The sequence below is a fragment of the Mobula birostris genome, chromosome 10 (genome assembly GCF_030028105.1).
Source record: "Mobula birostris isolate sMobBir1 chromosome 10, sMobBir1.hap1, whole genome shotgun sequence".
In the NCBI taxonomy this organism is placed as follows: Eukaryota; Metazoa; Chordata; class Chondrichthyes; order Myliobatiformes; family Myliobatidae; genus Mobula; species Mobula birostris.
The window spans coordinates 19,747,706-19,766,435 of NC_092379.1; the positions used below are offsets into that span (position 1 = coordinate 19,747,706).

Here is an 18,730-nt window from a genome sequence, read left to right on the forward strand (position 1 = left end):
GTGGGTCATGGGGTTGAGGTGCAGACCTGCCATATCTAATTGTTTACTGGACAATGACTGATACCAGCTCCTGTGAGCAGGAGTACATGGTGTGGGACTGTTTCCACTGGCAAGTTTGGGAAACACAATTTTACTTTCAATGAGAAAGAAGAACAGATGGACAGGAGGAAATTTTTTTTTTTGTTACTGCAAAGGCTTGTTCAGATCTGTGAGAAGATGGTTTAAGAAGGGCAGTGGAGTGGATTCCTTCATCACATTCACAAGAGATTGCTTTTACCAGAAGAAGGGCAGCTGCAGGGTGGAGGGGGAAAGTGCGGAGGAGTGGGGTAAAGTTTAAATTGTTGTTCTGTGTGCAGGGGCATGATGGGCCAGCGGTCTCTGTATGTGTACAGGAGCTGATCTGTAGGGAGGGTTTAGTGGGAGTGGGTGGTGGAGAGGCTCCTGAAATTAGACAATGGAGCGGATACAATGGAGGCAGATCCTGATACTGAGTTTCACTGCCCATATTGACTGTTATACATTTTCTCACTGCTGTTGTAAGAGCAGAAGAAAGGAGTTAGTTGCCATGCTCCTGCATTATCTGACAAAGCTTCCTACTCCAGATTTATGCTCTGACATCAGTGCAGCTTTCGATATAAATTAGTTCTGATACTAACATTGAGGTTGAGGTTTCTGCCACTGCGATGTCACACTCCCTGCCTTGCAGGAGTAGACTTTATTCTTCTTCTAGTCCGCCGCAGAGACTTCAAGCAAGCTGCTCATTATGTACTTAGAATTTTGCCCCAACACCGCCGGGTATTTCTTATTTTTTTTTTAGCATGTCATACCAGACGTTCAGCCATTCTTGTCTGGCACGTGGTGTCAGGATTAACCGGGTCATGTTATGAACGTTCCTGACTTGACCCTTATATATTTCTTACGAGGCCAAGTGGCTATCTCGACACTCAACCGGGCACGGATGGACAGTGTGCTCGGGAGTGGGGAAAGCGTGCTAGGGAGTGGCCTAACCAGGATTTGAACTCGGGAACATTCGCTCCAGAATCTGGTGCTGATCTCACTGCGCCACCAGCCGGCCTGGAATTTCTTAATTCCAGTGGTGATGTCCCCACTGTTAGTGGACCATGTCTGACTGATGCTCTCAGGCTGATAGTCCTTGACCAGACAGAGGAGGCTGATGCCTTGGTCAGATTCTGTGTTGCAGGAAGGAGTGATGTAGACTGATGGTGCAGACTTGACCTCTGAAATGGAAAGAAATTCACAGGCGGTTCTCTGAATAAATGCATTACTGGCAGAGAAAGGAGACGTTTTATAAAGCAGTAATTTTCAAAATTATTCACCTCATGAAACAAAGCTGATATCACTTTAACACTCAGCTGTGAGTCTGTGTCGCTGAGGTAGGAGGGTGTGGATCAATCCCACAGTGGCAACTTGGACTCACAATCCAGGCCAACACTTCAGTGCAGGACTGAGGCAGTGACCCAATGTCCGATTGGTGGAATTTCAGCCAAAATACCAAAGTGACAATCTGTCTCTCCTCCAAATACAATTCCTGATTCTGAGAAGTCTGTTAGCACTTGATCAATGAAGTTTACAAAAAAAGTAAGATTTAGAAGTATCTTATGGAATAATTCTGATGTGTTCAGTGTTGCTGTTGATGAGAGGAGTGATTGGTGTGGATATAGTGGTACCCAGTCTCCAGCACCATGTGTGCAGTATAGTGGAGGTTGGGAAATGGACTCTGCTTCTGAAATTCAACTCAACAGACTACATGATGCAGCTGACACTGCCTCACATATTTACCGTGTGTGACTGAGCAAGAATTCCAACCCCACTGAGTCTGTGGAAACTACTGGCTAACTGGGAGGGAATGGTAACTTGCATCAGAAAGGACAGAGGAACTGTGGAAATACATTAGCCCAGACTCTGTGGAGAAGTGTCGGCCAACACAACCGACAGTGACGATGAGATTCCTGGGGAGATGGAGAATTCTCAAAGTGTTGTTAGATGTAGGTGATATTCTCACTGAACGACCAGCCCAGAGAGGAAATGCAGGTTGTAGCAATTCCCAACCACTTAAGGTGTGAAATACACTTGAAAGCACTGTTTCTTAATTCATTTCACAGGAAAAGGAGACGTGTTGACTTACTAAGGTAGGTAAAGGTGCGAAGATCAATTAGCTAATTGACCAATTGACAGCTTTGACAGGTGGATATGTGGTTTGACCAGTTGTCAGAATTACCTTGAACAGTGTTGTGGACGGGGTTTGTTCTGACCCACTGACGTGACATCATTCACCTCATGATTGACACTGTCAATGACAGATTGTTGCTGGTGGATGAGGTTAAAATCACCCAAAAAGACTGTGTGGACACAGCAGGAGCTCTGGGAGTAGGAGACTAGCGGGAGGGTATGTGTTAGACAGTGTGAATTGCAGTAGATGAGGGCTTTGTTGCCCAACAGTAAGATGGTCAACAGACACACACAGGCTTCAGATTGATTCTGCTATTGGAAGGGCAGCAAATTCAACATTTGGAGTGGAAGTGCAGTGGTGGGAAGGTCACAATTTCATTCAGGGGCAAAATAATGAAATATTCACTTCACAGTCATCACTCTGGGACAAAAGGCATAAAATATTGAAACCTGGGTTTCAAATAGAATGAATATAAATCAATAACTATCTCAAGTAGATAGGAATCGATATAATGTAACTGGTCAGTAATGACAGCTGCATTGTTTTGAACCATTTCAAGGTGACACTGGGGACTGTGAACTCAGAATATTTGCCTTCCTGAGTAAACACAGGTGATTCAGGTTGACAGGACAGGCAGAGCAGAGAAATGGTCCCTTTCTCATTCCTTTCAGACTGGGCCTGAAACAACCAGTGAAATGCTGACGTCAGACTCCCCATCGGGGACACAACTTCTGTCAAACAGTGGGACAAGCTGACCTGTGCTGTGATTGAAGTGTCACAGGAGAGAAAGCACAGGGCACGGTGCCAGCCGGACCATGTCCACACAGACCGGGCTGAATGGTGCTGGTTCAAACCTACTGGGACTCTCCCCACACTCCTAACACTGGGAAAGGTGGGACCTCACTGGGTTTCTGGATGCTGGCGGCTTGTGTTGAGGTGTATCAGGGCCTCAGCATTAAATAGCCTCAGACAACACCCTGCTGGGACTCTGGGTCCAGAACACCCTGATGGGAGGGCTTTGTCTTGTGTTAATGCTGTCATGTAATTTAACAGGTTCAAAATGACTTGGAAACATTAAAGTTAATGTAAATTCCTGTGGCAACAATTAACTTTGCATATTTTGTTTAAAATAATAAATCTGAAATGCATTAAAACATAATAATCAGACAGAAATCATTCCTGGATAAATCCCTTCCCAAGGCCCAGAATCCCCAGTCAGATGAATGGAAAATGTGATCCTTTGTCAGGTCCGGCCTGTGAGGGAAACGTGGAGGTGGATTTCCCAGTGTTACCCTGGGAATTCCAGCAGGACCTGGTGCCATGTGGTAGTGTGTGGTCACTGCTCTGGAGGCATATGTCACTCAGTAAATCCTGGGTTACAGTGGTCTGTGGAACTGTGAGATTGACTCCAGTGTAAGTGACTGAACACTAGTTGTCTCCTTCAGACTGCCAGGCACAACCAGCACCATTTCACCCACACTATCCTCAGCTTCCCAGGTAGACAGTACCTCAGGAAAGGGCTGGTCAGCTGTAGTCTGAGGAGCCTTACTGCTCTTTATCAGTGTCAACCCCTGACAGCAGGGGAATTGCTGGACCAAAGACTAGGGACCATATGGATGGCCTATAACTAACTAGTGTTTGTCTATTCATCTACTGCATAGTCAGAATTCAGCTGAGGACTTCTCAGTGGTGGGGAGCTTTAGGAATTGTAGGCTGAAAGTGACCATTCCCTTCCAACATCACCCAAACGGACGAGATTGTCATGTCGTAGTTCAGTTTGTGGGAACAAGATGCAGACAAGTTGGAGGTTTAGTCCCCCACATGAAGTGACACACTGCAGAAGTACTTGCTGGGTTGGAAAAGGCTCTGGGATGTTCTGGGGTTGTAGAAGTCAATGAAAAACAGATTGTTTTCTTGAAAATAAATTCTGTAAAATAACACTGGAAACAGCGTAGTTGCCAGAAATCAGACTGACGGAGTCTGGTGAAAGGTCACTGATGTGAAACATTCACTCTGCTTCTCACCCACAGATGGTCCCTGAGCTGCTCAGTGTCGGCAGTGCAGGAGGCACAATAATGTCAGTCGGTGAGATTTGCAGCTGAGGATCTTTTACATCCCGGGACCAGCAGGTGGTAAGTACAGTTCTGTCTGGATCAGTGTTCCTCTGGGTCTTTGTAAAAACACCCAACGAACTGACTGCAGGGTGCTGGGGTGAAGAGAGGAACTGGATCTGGGTGGGTCACAGGGTGCGGGGGTGAAGAGGGGAACTGGATCTGAGTGGGTCACAGGGTGCTGGGGTGAAGAGGGGAACTGGATCTGGGTGTGTCACAGGGTGCTGGGGTGAAGAGGGGAACTGGATCTGGGTGGATCACAGGGTACTGGGGTGAAGAGGGGAACTGGATCTGGATGGGTCACAGGGTGCTGGGGTGAAGAGGAGAACTGGATCTGGGTGGATCACAGGGTGCTGGGGTGAAGAGGGGAACTGGATCTGGGTGGATCAGCTCAGAAGAAATTTGCAATGAAATAACACTTGGGAATTTGTACGAAATGATTGCCCAGAATCAGCAGATTGGGGGAGACTCAGTCTGATTTTAGTCTGTATTGTACTAAGTGGATAGAATATCGGGTAGTATGAACGAAAGGTGGGCAGTTTTATTTATTCATCCTTTGGGATCTGGGCTTTGCCGGTAAAGTCTGAATGAATTACGCATCTGAGCTGCTATTCAGAGGGCATTTGGAGACAAACACATTGATGGATCAGGAGTCATAAATAGGCTCGAAGGGTCAGGATGACAGATCTCCTTCCCTGAGGGACATCAGTAAAACTGAAGGGTCATCATTACCAATGATTGGATTTAAAAACAATACCAATTATTAAAATCTTGGAAATCCGACCACAGATCCAAATCTGTATTATGAACTGAGTATAAATTTGTCAATTTTGTTATGGTGGTATCCGTGGACTGTTCATCCATCCCTCTGCACTACTCATTTGCTTTGATGTACTGTCCTGTTTCCAATCACTCCAAATCCAACCTTGTGCCTGTCCATTGGATCACTGTGTCCACGGTGTCCTGGACAATATTTCTCCTTCAATAACATCACCAGAACAGACTGTCTGATCGTTCTCGCCTTGCAGTTTGTGGATTCTGCTGTATGCAGAGTGGCTCCACATTCCCGACTCTACAACAGGGCTGTACTTTGAAACAACTTCATTGCCTGTGAAGACCTCGGGGGCACCATGAAAGGTGCTCTGTAAATGTCAGCACTTTATCTCACAACCACTTTTACTGAATCACCAGCAACACTGGTTAACGTAGGAAAACACTTGTTAAACAAACCCAGTCGGGGGATGGAGGAGGACAAGAAATTAGATGAGTTGCTCTGTCTGTGAACTAAGAATAAACAGTTCATTTGAACAGTAAAGTTCAACTCGTGTCCCGTGAGTGTGTGATGGGACAGGTTGGGGGAAGCTTCACTCTGTGTCTAATCTCTGCTGCCCCTGTCCTGGGAGGGATGGGACAGTGCAGAAGGATCTTTGTATCTAATCCGTGGCTGCCAGGACAGGACATGGGAGCTGTGATCTGCATTTAACTCATGCTCTGTGCACTCTGGGGTGCTTGTTGGAATCCCTTTGAGGAAGAATTTCCCAGATTTACAAGATAAATACTGATTCCATTGAATGATAGAGCAGAGAGTGAGGCCGTTCATCCTATTGTTTCTGTGCTTCATTTAGCTGAGCAAACCCAATAGACCCATTGGTCTCTCTGCTCTTCCCTGTATCCCTACAAAAGGCGGATCTCATCCTGTTCCCTCTCCACACTCACTATTGGCCATCACCATCATTCAGGCAGTGTGTCCCAGATCACAAACCTTCATCAACAAACCTTCCCTTAAATGCTCCCCTATTACACATTATTGAATTGAACGCTTCCCTCCCCACCCCACCTGCACCACTCCCCACTCCCCCACCCAACAATGCAAGGCTGCCCGGAACGTGTGAAGGAATTGAGATTTCAGTTCCCCGCCTTACCTTTCCTGCACCACTTCCCCACTGCCTTCCCAACTCCAAAAATCTTCCCCACAGTACCCCACCTCCTCGCCCATCAGGGAATAAAACTAAAACCTCAATTCCATCAATTAATCCTGGGATATCGCCGATACTTTTGCTGTATCCCAGGACGGACCTCATGCCGGACATTACATGATGGGACTGACACCCACCTGTACCCTGGGGATATTGAGACATCAACCAGATCATACATGTGTACACCGTTCCCTCAGATTATGTCTGAATCCCATTACCTTCAACATGAAAGCAGCCGACAGTAAAACCCAATCCCAGTAATTTGACACCGAACAGATCCATTGTTGTCACTGACAGGGAACAAGTTCAACTGCACTGAAACGCTCAGCCCCTGAACGTGGCTTCAGTCGGTGCTGAGGATCAGAAGCCAGACTTGAACCAAACACTGAGCTCACTCAGCACAATCGGCCGGTGTCAAGGCACAGTCTGGTGACAAGATCCGACCCCATTCCCCTGAGCCTGTTCCCGGTCTGTGGACAGTGCACTGGTGGGTGGGGTGTGTACCCTTGTACTGTTACTGTGCTCTAGAGAAACCCGCCGGTTCGGGGAGATTCATGTACTTTCTCTAAATATCAACATGATCCCTGTCCGGACCGGGAGCAGCCGCTTCCAGGATTTCCATCCCAAACTCTGTCCTTGTCTCTTGTTGGCGTGTGAGTAAAGGCATTTTCACAATTTCCCTGTCTGCGGACACCGGCTCCCGCCATCCCCCAGAATCAGAGTCAAATCCTTTTGGGCTTTTAATTGTCCAGAAATGGGCATTTGCGCCCAGCAGTCCGAGTAAGGCTTCAGGGATTTGACTCTGGGAAGCAGCAATGCGGAATCCGTGGAGACAGACTGCGCTGCAGACACTCCTTTGTCGGGACCAATTTCTGTTCAGCTCCCCATCACCGTGCTCCCACCCTCTCGCACAGTAATAGGTGGCCGTGTCGTCCAGTCTCAGGTTGTTCATTTGCAGATAGACGGTGCTGCTGTCCTTGGAAACAGTGAACCGGCTCTGGACTCCAGGCGCGTTGTACTTGTTACCACCACTCGATATGTCTGCCAGCCACTCCAGCCCTTTCCCGGAGACCTGTCTCACCCAGTCCATGCTATAGCTGCCGAGGCTGAACCCACTGACCGCACAGTCAGTCTGTGAGAATGTCCGGGCTTTACCACAAGCTGACTCGGGCTGTGTCAGCACGACGGCGGACCGCACGCCTGTCAATAAAAAAGAGCAGAAATTAATAAAATGTTCCACGGTCAGGGGTTCACAAAGCCTCTGAGAAACAGCCGGTCCCGGTTGAGCGACAAGCGGCGGGACACCCACCTGCCAGACAAGACAAGGGAAGACAGAAATAAGGCACGACCCCCATCGCCCTGAACACTGAGCCGGACTTGGACACTTTGAGATCGGCGGCTTCAGCTCAGGCCGGCTTTGTCCGGAGTCGCAGTGAGCGCTGTTTAGATAGGGACGTGGGCTGTGAGTGAGAGAGGGAGCCGCGGTTTGAACAGGCTCTCACACACTGAAACCAGAGGCGCAGCTTCCTGTCCCCACCCACAGCAGCGATTTCAATTCCCCAAAAGATGTTTGTCTCTGCAACAGGCGGCAGGTCAGCGGCAGTGACCAGATCCGGATTAAAGATCGGTCACTCTCTGTTCGATTCATCAATTTCAGCGATGAACAGTTTGTTTAAACTGAAACACACAGAATCCCAGCGAGAGAGAATGAGAGACACCAGTCAGTGGACAGATATCCCCCGGGAGACAGGGACTGAGAGACCAGTCAATGGACAGATATTCTCCTTAGAGACATAGGCTGAGACTGTCTTTGCAGGAAAATGTATGAAGCAACAAAAAGAGTTACCACACAATCTTCTCACTGCTCCCACACCACAAGAATCAATGCTAAACAGCGATTCCTGGTGGAAATGGGTGGAATTTACACTTATAAGGTATTTTCTCTTTCAGGGACTTGGCACCATGAATTTCAGTGCCAAGCCCTCAGCAGTTCTCCCCACAAAATCTTTTTAACCTGTTTCAGTGTGATACTGGTTGAGGGATCAATGTCGGAACAGATAGTGGAGAACTTTCCAAACCTTTTATGTCCACCTGACACAACAACCCCACCATGGCACCAGTCAAAATAGTGAAGCTTCTTTTTACCCCCAAGAGGACCACAATCTTGTCAAAGAGTATCGTGGCTTGTGTGCCTCAGTGAACCAGAGATCTATGTTGGCTTACATCGGGGTCTTGTGCTTTAACTCTAGGTAGGGTCACCCATGCCAAACATGTTAAAGGATAGAGACTGAACAAAGAACGGTTCACCGTTCCTCCAGGTTTGGAGTTTCAGGTCAGGGTTAGTGAACCTGACTTATTATAAAGAAAATTGTAATTGTTACGAGATGCTCCCAACTGTGCCAGCTTCCAGGATTTAGACTCTCCAACTCTCTGGAGCACAGATAGCCGGTAGCAGCCCCTTTAAGGTTCAGGATGATCCCGCTAATTGATAATCATGTTTTGGGCACCAAGAATTGAGTATGAAAGAACACCTGAACTGATGTTCAGTGCTCAATGGTAAACCCTACTAGTGATATTGTCTAGCATTCGTTTTGTGCTCAGACCTGGATCCAGTTTGATACCGTGTCTCGATCTTTGTTTCGGATACTCCAGCATTTGGGTCCAAAGCATCTTCATCAAAGACTCTTGTCGCAATTACGGAAACAGCAATGAAGAATCCTTCTACATCTGAGTGTGATAGTGTTCCCTAGTCACCACCCGGGACTTGCATGGCTGACAGGAGTGAAAACAGAGAGGAAACTATGGGTATGGTGAAGGGAGCCATGAACTTTGCCAAGACCAAGACCAAAAATGTTTTTTGGAATTGTCAAACCATGTACAACACTGTCAAGCTAGCACAAATAACTACGGTAATGTGTCATTACAGCCAACGTACACTGGCATCAGTGAAAGCAGATGGTCAGGGTCTGGCAGACTAAAGGCAGCAGCTGGTGCAGCAGTTTTATATTCAGGAAGGGAAGATGGTCAACGTCATGATGGATTAGCTGTCATTTTGAAGAAAGGCATTGAGAAGTGCCCAGTGGAATGAAAACCAATCAACAGTCGGCTGGTGAGAGTCAGGCTGAGAGTGAAGCAAGTGAACATGACTGTGATCCAGTGTTATGCTCCAAATAACAATAGTGACATTGAAGAATAGGATATCTTCTACAAATGGTGGAGTTAGAGTTAACACCACGCCGTGACATAATCATCATCATTGGAGATCTAAATGGCAAAGTGGGAAATAACAACTCACACTTCATTAGGGCCATGGATACGCAAGGATATAGGATGATCAATAACAATGGTGTTAAGTCTGGTGGAATTCTGTGCCATGAACAATCTGGTCACAGGAGAGACCCTCTTTCCACACCATGAAATAAACAAACTGACATGGAGCTTACCCAATGGATGTGACAAGATCCAGATTGACCATTTGATGATAAATGGTATGTGGAGACGATCCTTGCAGGGTGTAAAGGTGAAGAGAGGAGCAGATACAGGAAGTAATCATCACCTTGCTGTAGCAGTGATGAAACTCATGCTGAGAAGCACTGGGACCACAGCACATGTACAAAGATGTTTTGATGTTGAGAAACTTAAGAACATCAGTGTGAGATCTGCCGTCACCATTCAGCTTAAGGAGGGCTTTCAGACATTGGCGGGGATGTGTCAGTGGACAAGATCAACACGATGTAGAAACAGATTGCATCAGTGTTCAACAAGAGCAGCGAGGCTTGTCTACATTACAGCGCTGGAAAAAATAACAAAGCATGGATACAGCAGGAAACATGGACAGACTTAGAAGAAAGATGGAAAATTAGGAAGAAAATGTTCAATGCAAAGTCAACACGAATTAAGGTGAAACTTTAATTGGCATTCACTGAAGCTAGCAAGAAAGTGAAGAGCTTCTAAGAGTGGATAAGAGAGTCTACATAGAAGACCTTGCACTGGCGGCCACAAGAGCGCCAGTCGATGTGATCAGGAAAATATATACAAGATTTCAAAACTGGTATGTGGAATGTTCCAAGCCAGATCCAGTAGCCCCATGAGAGGCAAGAAGGGTCTGCTTTTGACAAGAGAATGGAGCACGATGGACAGGGTATTTCAGAAATTTACTGAGTAGACGCAGAGGACCTCTGGAAGGCCCCCTGTTCAGATTAAGTCAAGCCACATCTCCGACAGGAAGCTGAGAAGGAAATATCCCAATATCACTGTCCAGTTTCACCCACCTGTCAAGAATGAGAATATGAAATGTGTTTCTAGTAAATCAACAGCTGCACACAGAGATCCTGTTCAAATTTATCCCGTGCACTGAGTGTCAGAAGGAGGTTGTTCAGCCCTTCCGTCTATTCCCTCCAAAGCTGACCTATGTCCGATCTCCATTTACCCTCCTTGGCTCATATTTTAATAATTGAACTCAAACAAAATTCTATTAATTTTGAAATTTCAACTGACACCTCCTCCCACCGCCCCTCACCCCAGTCTTGACCAGTTCCCAGGAAGAGATCCAGATTTCCAGTGCCCTGTATATCCTGAAGTAACAGATTCTTTGTGTTATTCTTCTGCACCATTCTTGAAAGTTTTTAAACTCCCCAATTACACTGGCCTTCAATTTTCCACACTTCGGGGAACAAGAGACCAGACCTAATATTCTATCCTAGTCCCACTAGCACTTCACTGGCCCTGGTCCACACAACCCCTTCTCCAAGGGGTGATGCCAAGAATCACAGCCAGTGCTTCAGATGTGGTCTAATTAGAACATAGAATACAGCACATTACAGGCCCTTCAGCCCACAATGTTGTGCCAACCCTTAAACCCTGCCTCCTATATAGCCCCCCACCTTAAATTCCACCACGCACCTGTCTAGTAGTCTCTTAAACTTCACGAATGTGCCTGCTTCCACCACTGACTCAGGCAGTGCATTCCATGCACCAACCACTCTCTGAGTAAAAAGCCTTCCCCCTTGAACTTCTCACCCCTTACCTTAAAGCCATGTCCTCTTGTATTGAGCAGTGGTGCCCTGGGGAAGAGGCGCTGGCTATCCACTCTATCTATTCCTCTTATTATCTTGTACACCTCTATCATGTCTCCTCTCATCCTCCTTCTCTCCGAAGAGTAAAGCCCTAGCTCCCTTAATCTCTGATCATATTGCATACTCTGTAAACCAGGCAGAATCCTGGTAAATCTCCTCTGTACCCTTTCCAATGCTCCCACATCCTTCCTATAGTGAGGTGACCAGAACTCCAATTGTGGCCTAACCAGAGTTTTATAGAGCTGCATCATTACATCGCGACTCTTAAACTCTATCCCTCGACTTATGAAAGCTAACATCCTATAAGCTTTCTTAACAACCCTATCTACCTGTGAGGCGACTTTCAGGGATCTGTGGACATGTACCCCCAGATCCCTCTGCTCCTCCACACTACCAAGTATCCTGCCATTTACTTTGTACTCTGCCTTGGAGTTCGTCCTTCCAAAGTATACCACCTCACACTTCCCCGGGTTGAACTCCATCTGCCACTTCTCAGCCCACTTCTGCATCCTATCAATGTCTGTCTGCAATCTTTGACAACCCTCTACACTATCTACAACACCACCAACCTTTCTGTCATTTGCAAACTTGCCAACCCACCCCTCCACCCCCACATCCAGGTCGTTAATAAAAACCACGAAAAGTAGAGGTCCCAGAGCAGATCCTTGTCGGACACCACTAGTCACAATCCTCCAATCTGAATGTACTCCCTCCACCACAACCCTCTGCCTTCTGCAGGCAAGCCAATTCTGAATCCACCTGGCCAAACTTCCCTGGATCCCATGCCTTCTGACTTCCTGTACAAGCCTACCATGTGGAACCTTATCAAATGCCTTCCTAAAATCCATATAGATCACATCCCCTGCATTACCCTCATGTATATGCCTGGTCACCTCCCCAAAGAACTCCATCAGGACTGTTGGACATGATCTGCCCTTCACAAAGCCATGAAATCTCTACTCCACAGTAGTGTAATTTCCACCCCTCTGTATCCCTGTTTTCCCCATTAACTGCAGCACATTAAGACCTTTAGCTTAAATTCATCCTTAGGATTAATTAGAACCCAAACCTGCCAGTGGTCTCTCATCTTTCACATTCCCTCTCTGTCCGCTGGGATTGGTCATTCCCTTATGGAATCTGAGTCAGTCAGCTGACACAGCAGAAACAAGACCTGTCCAAACAACAACCTCTGTGACTGTGGGCAGTTTACCTCCTTATGTTTCTCACCACCCCTGAGTATTTTCATACGTACCTGCCTCGACCTAAAGAGAGTGGGAGAAGGACATGGTGAAGGAAAGGAAACTCAATAGATTTTGTTTCTCTCCCGTGACTCTGGTAATACACAGAGTTAAATGAAACGTACAGCACAGCAGCAGATTCAGACCAATTATTTCATGCCATTGTTTATTTTCTGCAGGAACCTCCAGTCACTCCATCTTTGTGCATCTGGGTTAACTTCCTCTTCTGTTCCCTTTCACAACATTCACTTCTGTGGGAGAGATCTATATTCTCCCATCCTCTGGATGAATAATCCAAGTTGGATGATTAGTGATTATTTACAATAGTTTTAATCCCCCTGAAGACTTTCTCCTCCAACCTATCAGGTATTTTTCTCATCTGTGAGGTGGAAATATGCTTTACCCTTCAACCTTCTCATGACCCGCCTTTCCAGGGTGTATATGAGCATCTAAACCTCTCACATATTACTAATGAGTCCAACAATGTCCCCCTTTTTTCACAGGAAAGAGCCCAAAAGTCAAATCCAGTACATTCCAGCATCAAGGAGGCAGTGTCCCTGCTGGGAGAATTCCATGGGACTGGGTAAGAGGAGAGTACAGATTGCTTTTTGTCCAAGTTGAAGCACAGGTTTTCATGCCTGCATTAATCTGGGTGAAAATTCATGAACCCTCAGTTCTGGTTGCTCCATTGTAAGGATGTGGTGGATTTGGAGAGGATGTAAAAGATGTTCACAAGCATGTTGTCTGGATTAGAGAATATTAGCTGTAAGGAGAGGTTGAACAATCTTTGACTGTTTATTCTGGAGCGTAGGCTGAGAGGCAACCTGATAGAGGCTTATAAAAGTATGAGAGTTATTGACAGGGTCGACAGTCAGAGTCATTTTTCCAGGTTAAAATGTCATTTCCAAAAGGACAGAGATTTAAGGTGAGGGGTATAACATTCAAAGGAGATTTGTGGGTTGTATTTTTACACACAGAGTGATAGGTGCCTGGAATGCACTGGCAGGAGTGGGGTGAATCAGCATGATAGGACAGTTGAGATACATTTGAAAAAGCACATGACCATTCAGGATATGGAGGGATATGGATTCTATGCAGATAGTTCGGTTTAGATTAATTTGGCGTTGTGGTTGTCACAGTCATCATGGGCTGAAGGGCCTGTTCCTGTGCTCTGCTGTTCTGTGTTGTAGGTTTACTTGAAGCTCAGTAACATTTGTGATTAATAGCTGACAGATGTCTGAAACCCTGTGATAACATTAACACTCAGTCCTTACACTTCCTCTCAGGTTTCACAGGCAGGTTTAATTTGAGCAGGGGGCCCTCCCAGTGGAGCTGTGTTACTAAAAAGAATAAACACACTGCTTTACATATGGAAATACAATTCTAACGTTGTGCTTTGCACCAGCCTACGTTTATCACACAGAATGAGACAAAATGAATCGAAACCGAAGGGCAAAATATGCAGAGACAGCAAGACCCTCTCTTCATTACAGAGCATTTGTCTCGTGTCAGAAACAGGCTCACTGTAATGATGATTGACTGTTACTGATTGATTTATTGATTATGTTATGGGAATGAGCAGTTCAAATGTAGGTATACCTGCACTTTATGTTCTGAAGCAGTTGGGAAACTCCCACCAACAACTGAAAGTGTGTTTGCTCAGACTGAGCACAGAAGCTCATCCTGATGACTGTAGTTCAGGTGATCAGATGATTGTGAATTGGCAGCAATAAAGTGGAAAATAAGGAGAAACTAAAAGATGCCACGGACTGCCTTGTCAATGTTCCATCGATGGGCAGAATCTCGGTGTGACATGCTGGAGCTCACGTTTGTTGATGAGAATGAAGGCTGCCCGGTGAATCAACTTTAGACTGAAACAGCAACACAGACAACAATCTCCGTGGGAGCTGGGGGGGTGGGGGCGATGTTATCAGTGGCCTGGAAACTCTCAGGCCCTGAAGATCAGGGATAATCAACTTGCGTATTCAGAGAGAATCGATAATCTGTCATTGCAACATTGTCAGATAATGAGGTCTGCAATTATAGGTATCTATTAAACCTTTCTTTCTGTCATCTGGACAATAAAATGTGTAGTTTTATTCCTATAAGAGCCTTGGGCCAGTAGATTGCTATTTGATTTTTGTGATTACCTTGAATAAAATAACATCACCTGAATTGGATTTGTGTCTCTTTAAACTCTGATTGATAGATCTCACAATACCTGCAAATAACTGTCCTGAGGAGGGTAGTGTGATGGTACTACCTTATTATTTGGGGAATTTTGACCTTTCAGGTGTTGGATTGGACTGTATAATTGTTATTTGGCTTGTAGTTTAACTTTCTTATGTTTGTTTGTTTTTAAATAATTACCTACATAGATGTAACAGTGGGTTGCCATTCCATGCATCTCCTGGAAACTCCCAATTTCAGTGGCAGGTATCACATTGCTTGAATAGGGACTATCTCACTGATTAATTTAAGCAGTGGGATTTGAATGGAATGTCCGCTACCAGTTTTCAACAGTTATAAGCAATGGGTTTTAATGCCCCTTCTTGACCTCTGAAGAACTCTTCATCAGGACATCAGGACCCAACACAAGTTTAAGTTTTGATCAACAAATCCATCAGACAGGCTGGGGAATCCAGCATTTGGGGTGGCATGGTAGTGGTGAAGTATGTAAAAGGTTAACACCGTCAGTTAAGCATAGCAGGCTGTTTTCTCTGAAAGAACCGTTGATGATCGACAGATGTGCCATTCAATGCTGATCAATATTTCTTCTCGAAGTTAGCCAGCTGGTGTTTCAGGGTCCTTGTCCTTGTGCAATTATGTGCAGAGATAAGACCAGCCTGTTCTGTGTATGAGACCTTATGCCTATTCTGTAATTTGTCTTTCGGGAATGTCATGTAGTAGATAAGTTTGGCTCCAGCCTGTCTTGTGTGGGGGTATCTGAATGAATATACTCATGTTGTAAGGGGAATTGTGAGTTAGTTGGTGGACTGTTCCTGTTTGGGCGACTAACTGAGTAAGCCCTGGGTGCTTTGAATAAAGAATTTGTACTTATACTGTCTCTGAGTGACTTTATGCAGATTCCACTTCCACAGTAGTGTAGTGGTTAGCAGAATGCTTTCCAGTGCAGGTGACCTGGGGTTCAATTCCTGTCACTGCCTGTAAGGAATTTGTAATTTCTCCCCGAGAATGTGTGGGTTTCCACCGGGTACTCCAGTTTCCTCTCACAGTCCAAAGACAAACCGGTTGGTACTTTAATTAGTCATTGTAAATTGTCCTGTGATTAGACTAGGATTAAATCAGGATTCCTGGGCAGTGTGGCTCGAAGGGCCAGAAGGGCCTATTCCATGCTTTATGTCAGTAAATAAATGAATTAAATAATTTACATGGACTTTACTGACCTTTTGTCAGGAATTCATTCTGAAATGATTCGTGAGTTTCCTCTCACTCTCCTCCATATGGGAGTCCACTCTACTGTCAATTACTCTATCTGAGGAGCTTCCTTAACGAAGTCCACAGATTCATTCTAATGAATTTAAACCTGCAGTACTGTCTTTCTCTTCCTCTTTAATTTAAATCTATCTTATGGATGTCATTTCCATTCCCTTCACTCCTCCATCTCTCTATGTCTGATGTCTCATTGAGCCAGGAAATTGTGGTGCAAACCATTTCAGCACATCATCCCGTTGGACTGAGGCATTGCTTCCAGATTCCTCCTCTGACCAGACATTTCCTTACCTGCCATTCCCTCTCCTTCTATGATCTGACATCTGATTTATGCCCTGATGGGTCATCCCACACAGCAGTATCCAAAGAGGTGTACTTGTTGCTGAGGAGAATGGCTACAGCGGAACCTTGCAATGACTGCTGAATCCCCTTACCTCTTCTGTTGGTCACCCATCTACTGTGTGAAGCCCATACTCTGGGTGTGACCACCTCTTCAATAGTCTCATCTATAATGTCTTCAGCCTCCTGGATGATCCTGAGTACATCCAACTCCAGCTCCAGTGGAGTATTACACTGGGGTAAAGGAAATTACAGAGTCATGAGAGAGGAGTTAGCCAACGTTGAATGGAAGGGGACACTAACAGAGATGATGGCAGAGGAGCAATGACAAGTATTCTGGAGGCAGGATGACATTCCATGGCTGACAAGGGAAGTCAAAGACAAAGTATAAACAAAAGAAAGGGCCTATAATAGAGCAACAACTAGTGGGGAGTTAGAGGATTGGGATGCTTTTCAAAACCAACAGAAGGCAACTAAAAAAGCTGTAGGGAGAGAAGAGATGAAATATGAAGGTCAGCTCGCCAATAATATCAAAGGGGATACCAAAAGGTTTTTCAGATATATGAAGTGCAAAAGTGAGGCGAGAGTAGATATCGGACTGCTGGAAAATAACACTGGAGAGGTAGTAATGGGGGAACAAGGAAATGGTGGATGAATTGAATAGATATTTTCCATCAGTCTTCACTGTGGAACACGCTCACAGTTTGCCGGAGGTTTGAGAGTGTCATGGGGCATAAGGGAGAAGGTGCTTGGGAAGCTGAAAGGTCTGAAGGTAAATCAGCCACCTGGACTAGATGGACTACACCCTAGATTTCTGAAAGAGGCAGCTGAAGAGATTGTGGAGATATTAAGAATAAGTTTTCGAGAATCACTAGATTCTGACATGGTTCTAGAGGACTGGAAAGTTGAAAATGTCATTCCACTCTTCAACAAGGGAAAGAGGCAGAAGAAAGCATATTATAGATCAGTTAGCCTGACCTGAGTGACTGGGAAGCTGTTGGAGATGATTGTTGAGAATGAAGTTTCAGGGTCCTTGGAGTCACATGAGAATTAAACGGGAGGAGCAGATGGCAGCCCAGCGCAGCGCGCGCAGCTGTCTGGTGAAATGATATCGTATTTGTAAGTAGGATGCCGTGCACAATCCTGATTTGATGGAGACAGACGTTGGAAGGCACAGAGGAACATATGGAGAAATTTCTGAAATGCTCGGTTCGCTGCCGCTGCTACTGTGCGATCGAGAATCTCTGGAGGGAAGGCCCCAAAATCCCGGCTTTGCCTGCTGCTGGCGACCGTGGCTGGGGTCGAAGCGTTCGGCAGAGGTGGTGCTCGGTACTCGGTGTTGGAGGGCTGATCGGAGCTCGAAGTTTTCGGATGACTCAGCGTTGGACTGTGGTCAGGCATGGCAGGGAGAGTTTTCTTCCTTTTCCCATCTGTGTGAGATGTGGGACTTTCGAGAGACTTTGAACTTTTTTACTGTGGCATGGCCTGTTCTTCATCAAGTTATGGTCTTGTTGCACTGTTGTAACTATATGTTAAAATTATGTGGTTTTTGTTAGTTTTTCAGTCTTGGTCTGTCCTGTGTTTCTGTGATATCACACCGGAGGAATATTGTATCATTTCTTAATGCATGCATTACTAAATGACAATAAAAGAGGATTGCGTGTCCTCATGATCTAATCTAATCTAAATGGCCAAGTCAACATGGTTTCCTTCAGGGGAAATCTTGTCTGACAAACCCATTGGAATTCTTTGAGGAAATAACAAGCAGGATAGACGAAGGAGAGCTGGTGGATATTATGTGCTTGGATTTTTAAAAAGCCTTTGACAAGATGCCACACATGAGGATGCTTAACAAGATAAGAGCCCATGTTATTACAGGAAAGATACTAGCATGGATAGAGCATTGGCTGAATGGCAGGAGGGAAAGAGCAGGAATAAAGGGAACCTTTTCTGATTGGCTGCCGGTGACTAATGGTGTTCCACAGGGGTCAGTATTGGGACCGCTTCTTTTTACATTTGGATGACAGAATTGATGGCTTTTTGGTCAAGTTTGCGGACAATATGAAGAAAGGTGAAGGGGCAGGTGTTGTTGAGGAAGCAGGTAGGCTGCAGAAGGACTTAGATTAGTGAATGGACAAACAAATGTCAGATGGAATATACTGTTGGGAAGTGTATAGTCATGCACCTTGGTAGAAGGAATAAAAGCGTAAACTATTTTTAAACGGGGAGAATACCCAAAAATCCAAGATGCAAAGGGACTTAGGAGTTCTCGTGCAGAATTCCCTGAAGTTTAAATTGTAGCTCAGTGGTGAGGAAAACAAATGCAATGTTACCATTCATTTCAGAG

At 45.6% G+C, this 18,730-nt stretch overlaps 1 protein-coding gene, 1 long non-coding RNA gene and 1 gene segment (V, D, J or C); 1 reads left to right on the forward strand and 2 right to left on the reverse strand.

Moving 5' to 3' along the window:
• LOC140203541 (Ig heavy chain C region-like) overlaps positions 1 to 18,730 on the reverse strand; it is an 86,646-nt gene that overhangs the window by 7,853 nt on the left and 60,063 nt on the right.
• The window catches only part of LOC140203887 (uncharacterized), a 56,014-nt gene continuing 41,459 nt past the window's right edge, over positions 4,176 to 18,730 (forward strand). The window contains exons 1-2 of the long non-coding RNA XR_011887412.1: positions 4,176 to 4,323; positions 13,095 to 13,174. This is a non-coding gene — a long non-coding RNA (uncharacterized lncRNA). The remainder of the gene's footprint in view (positions 4,324 to 13,094; positions 13,175 to 18,730) is intronic.
• LOC140203886 (uncharacterized) lies at positions 6,568 to 7,974 on the reverse strand. Its single transcript, XM_072270036.1, has 2 exons — positions 7,588 to 7,974; positions 6,568 to 7,478 (listed from the first exon to the last, which is right to left on the reverse strand). The coding sequence occupies exons 1-2, from the start codon at positions 7,631 to 7,633 to the stop codon at positions 6,844 to 6,846; spliced, it is 681 nt and encodes a 226-aa protein (XP_072126137.1). The 5' UTR covers positions 7,634 to 7,974; the 3' UTR covers positions 6,568 to 6,843.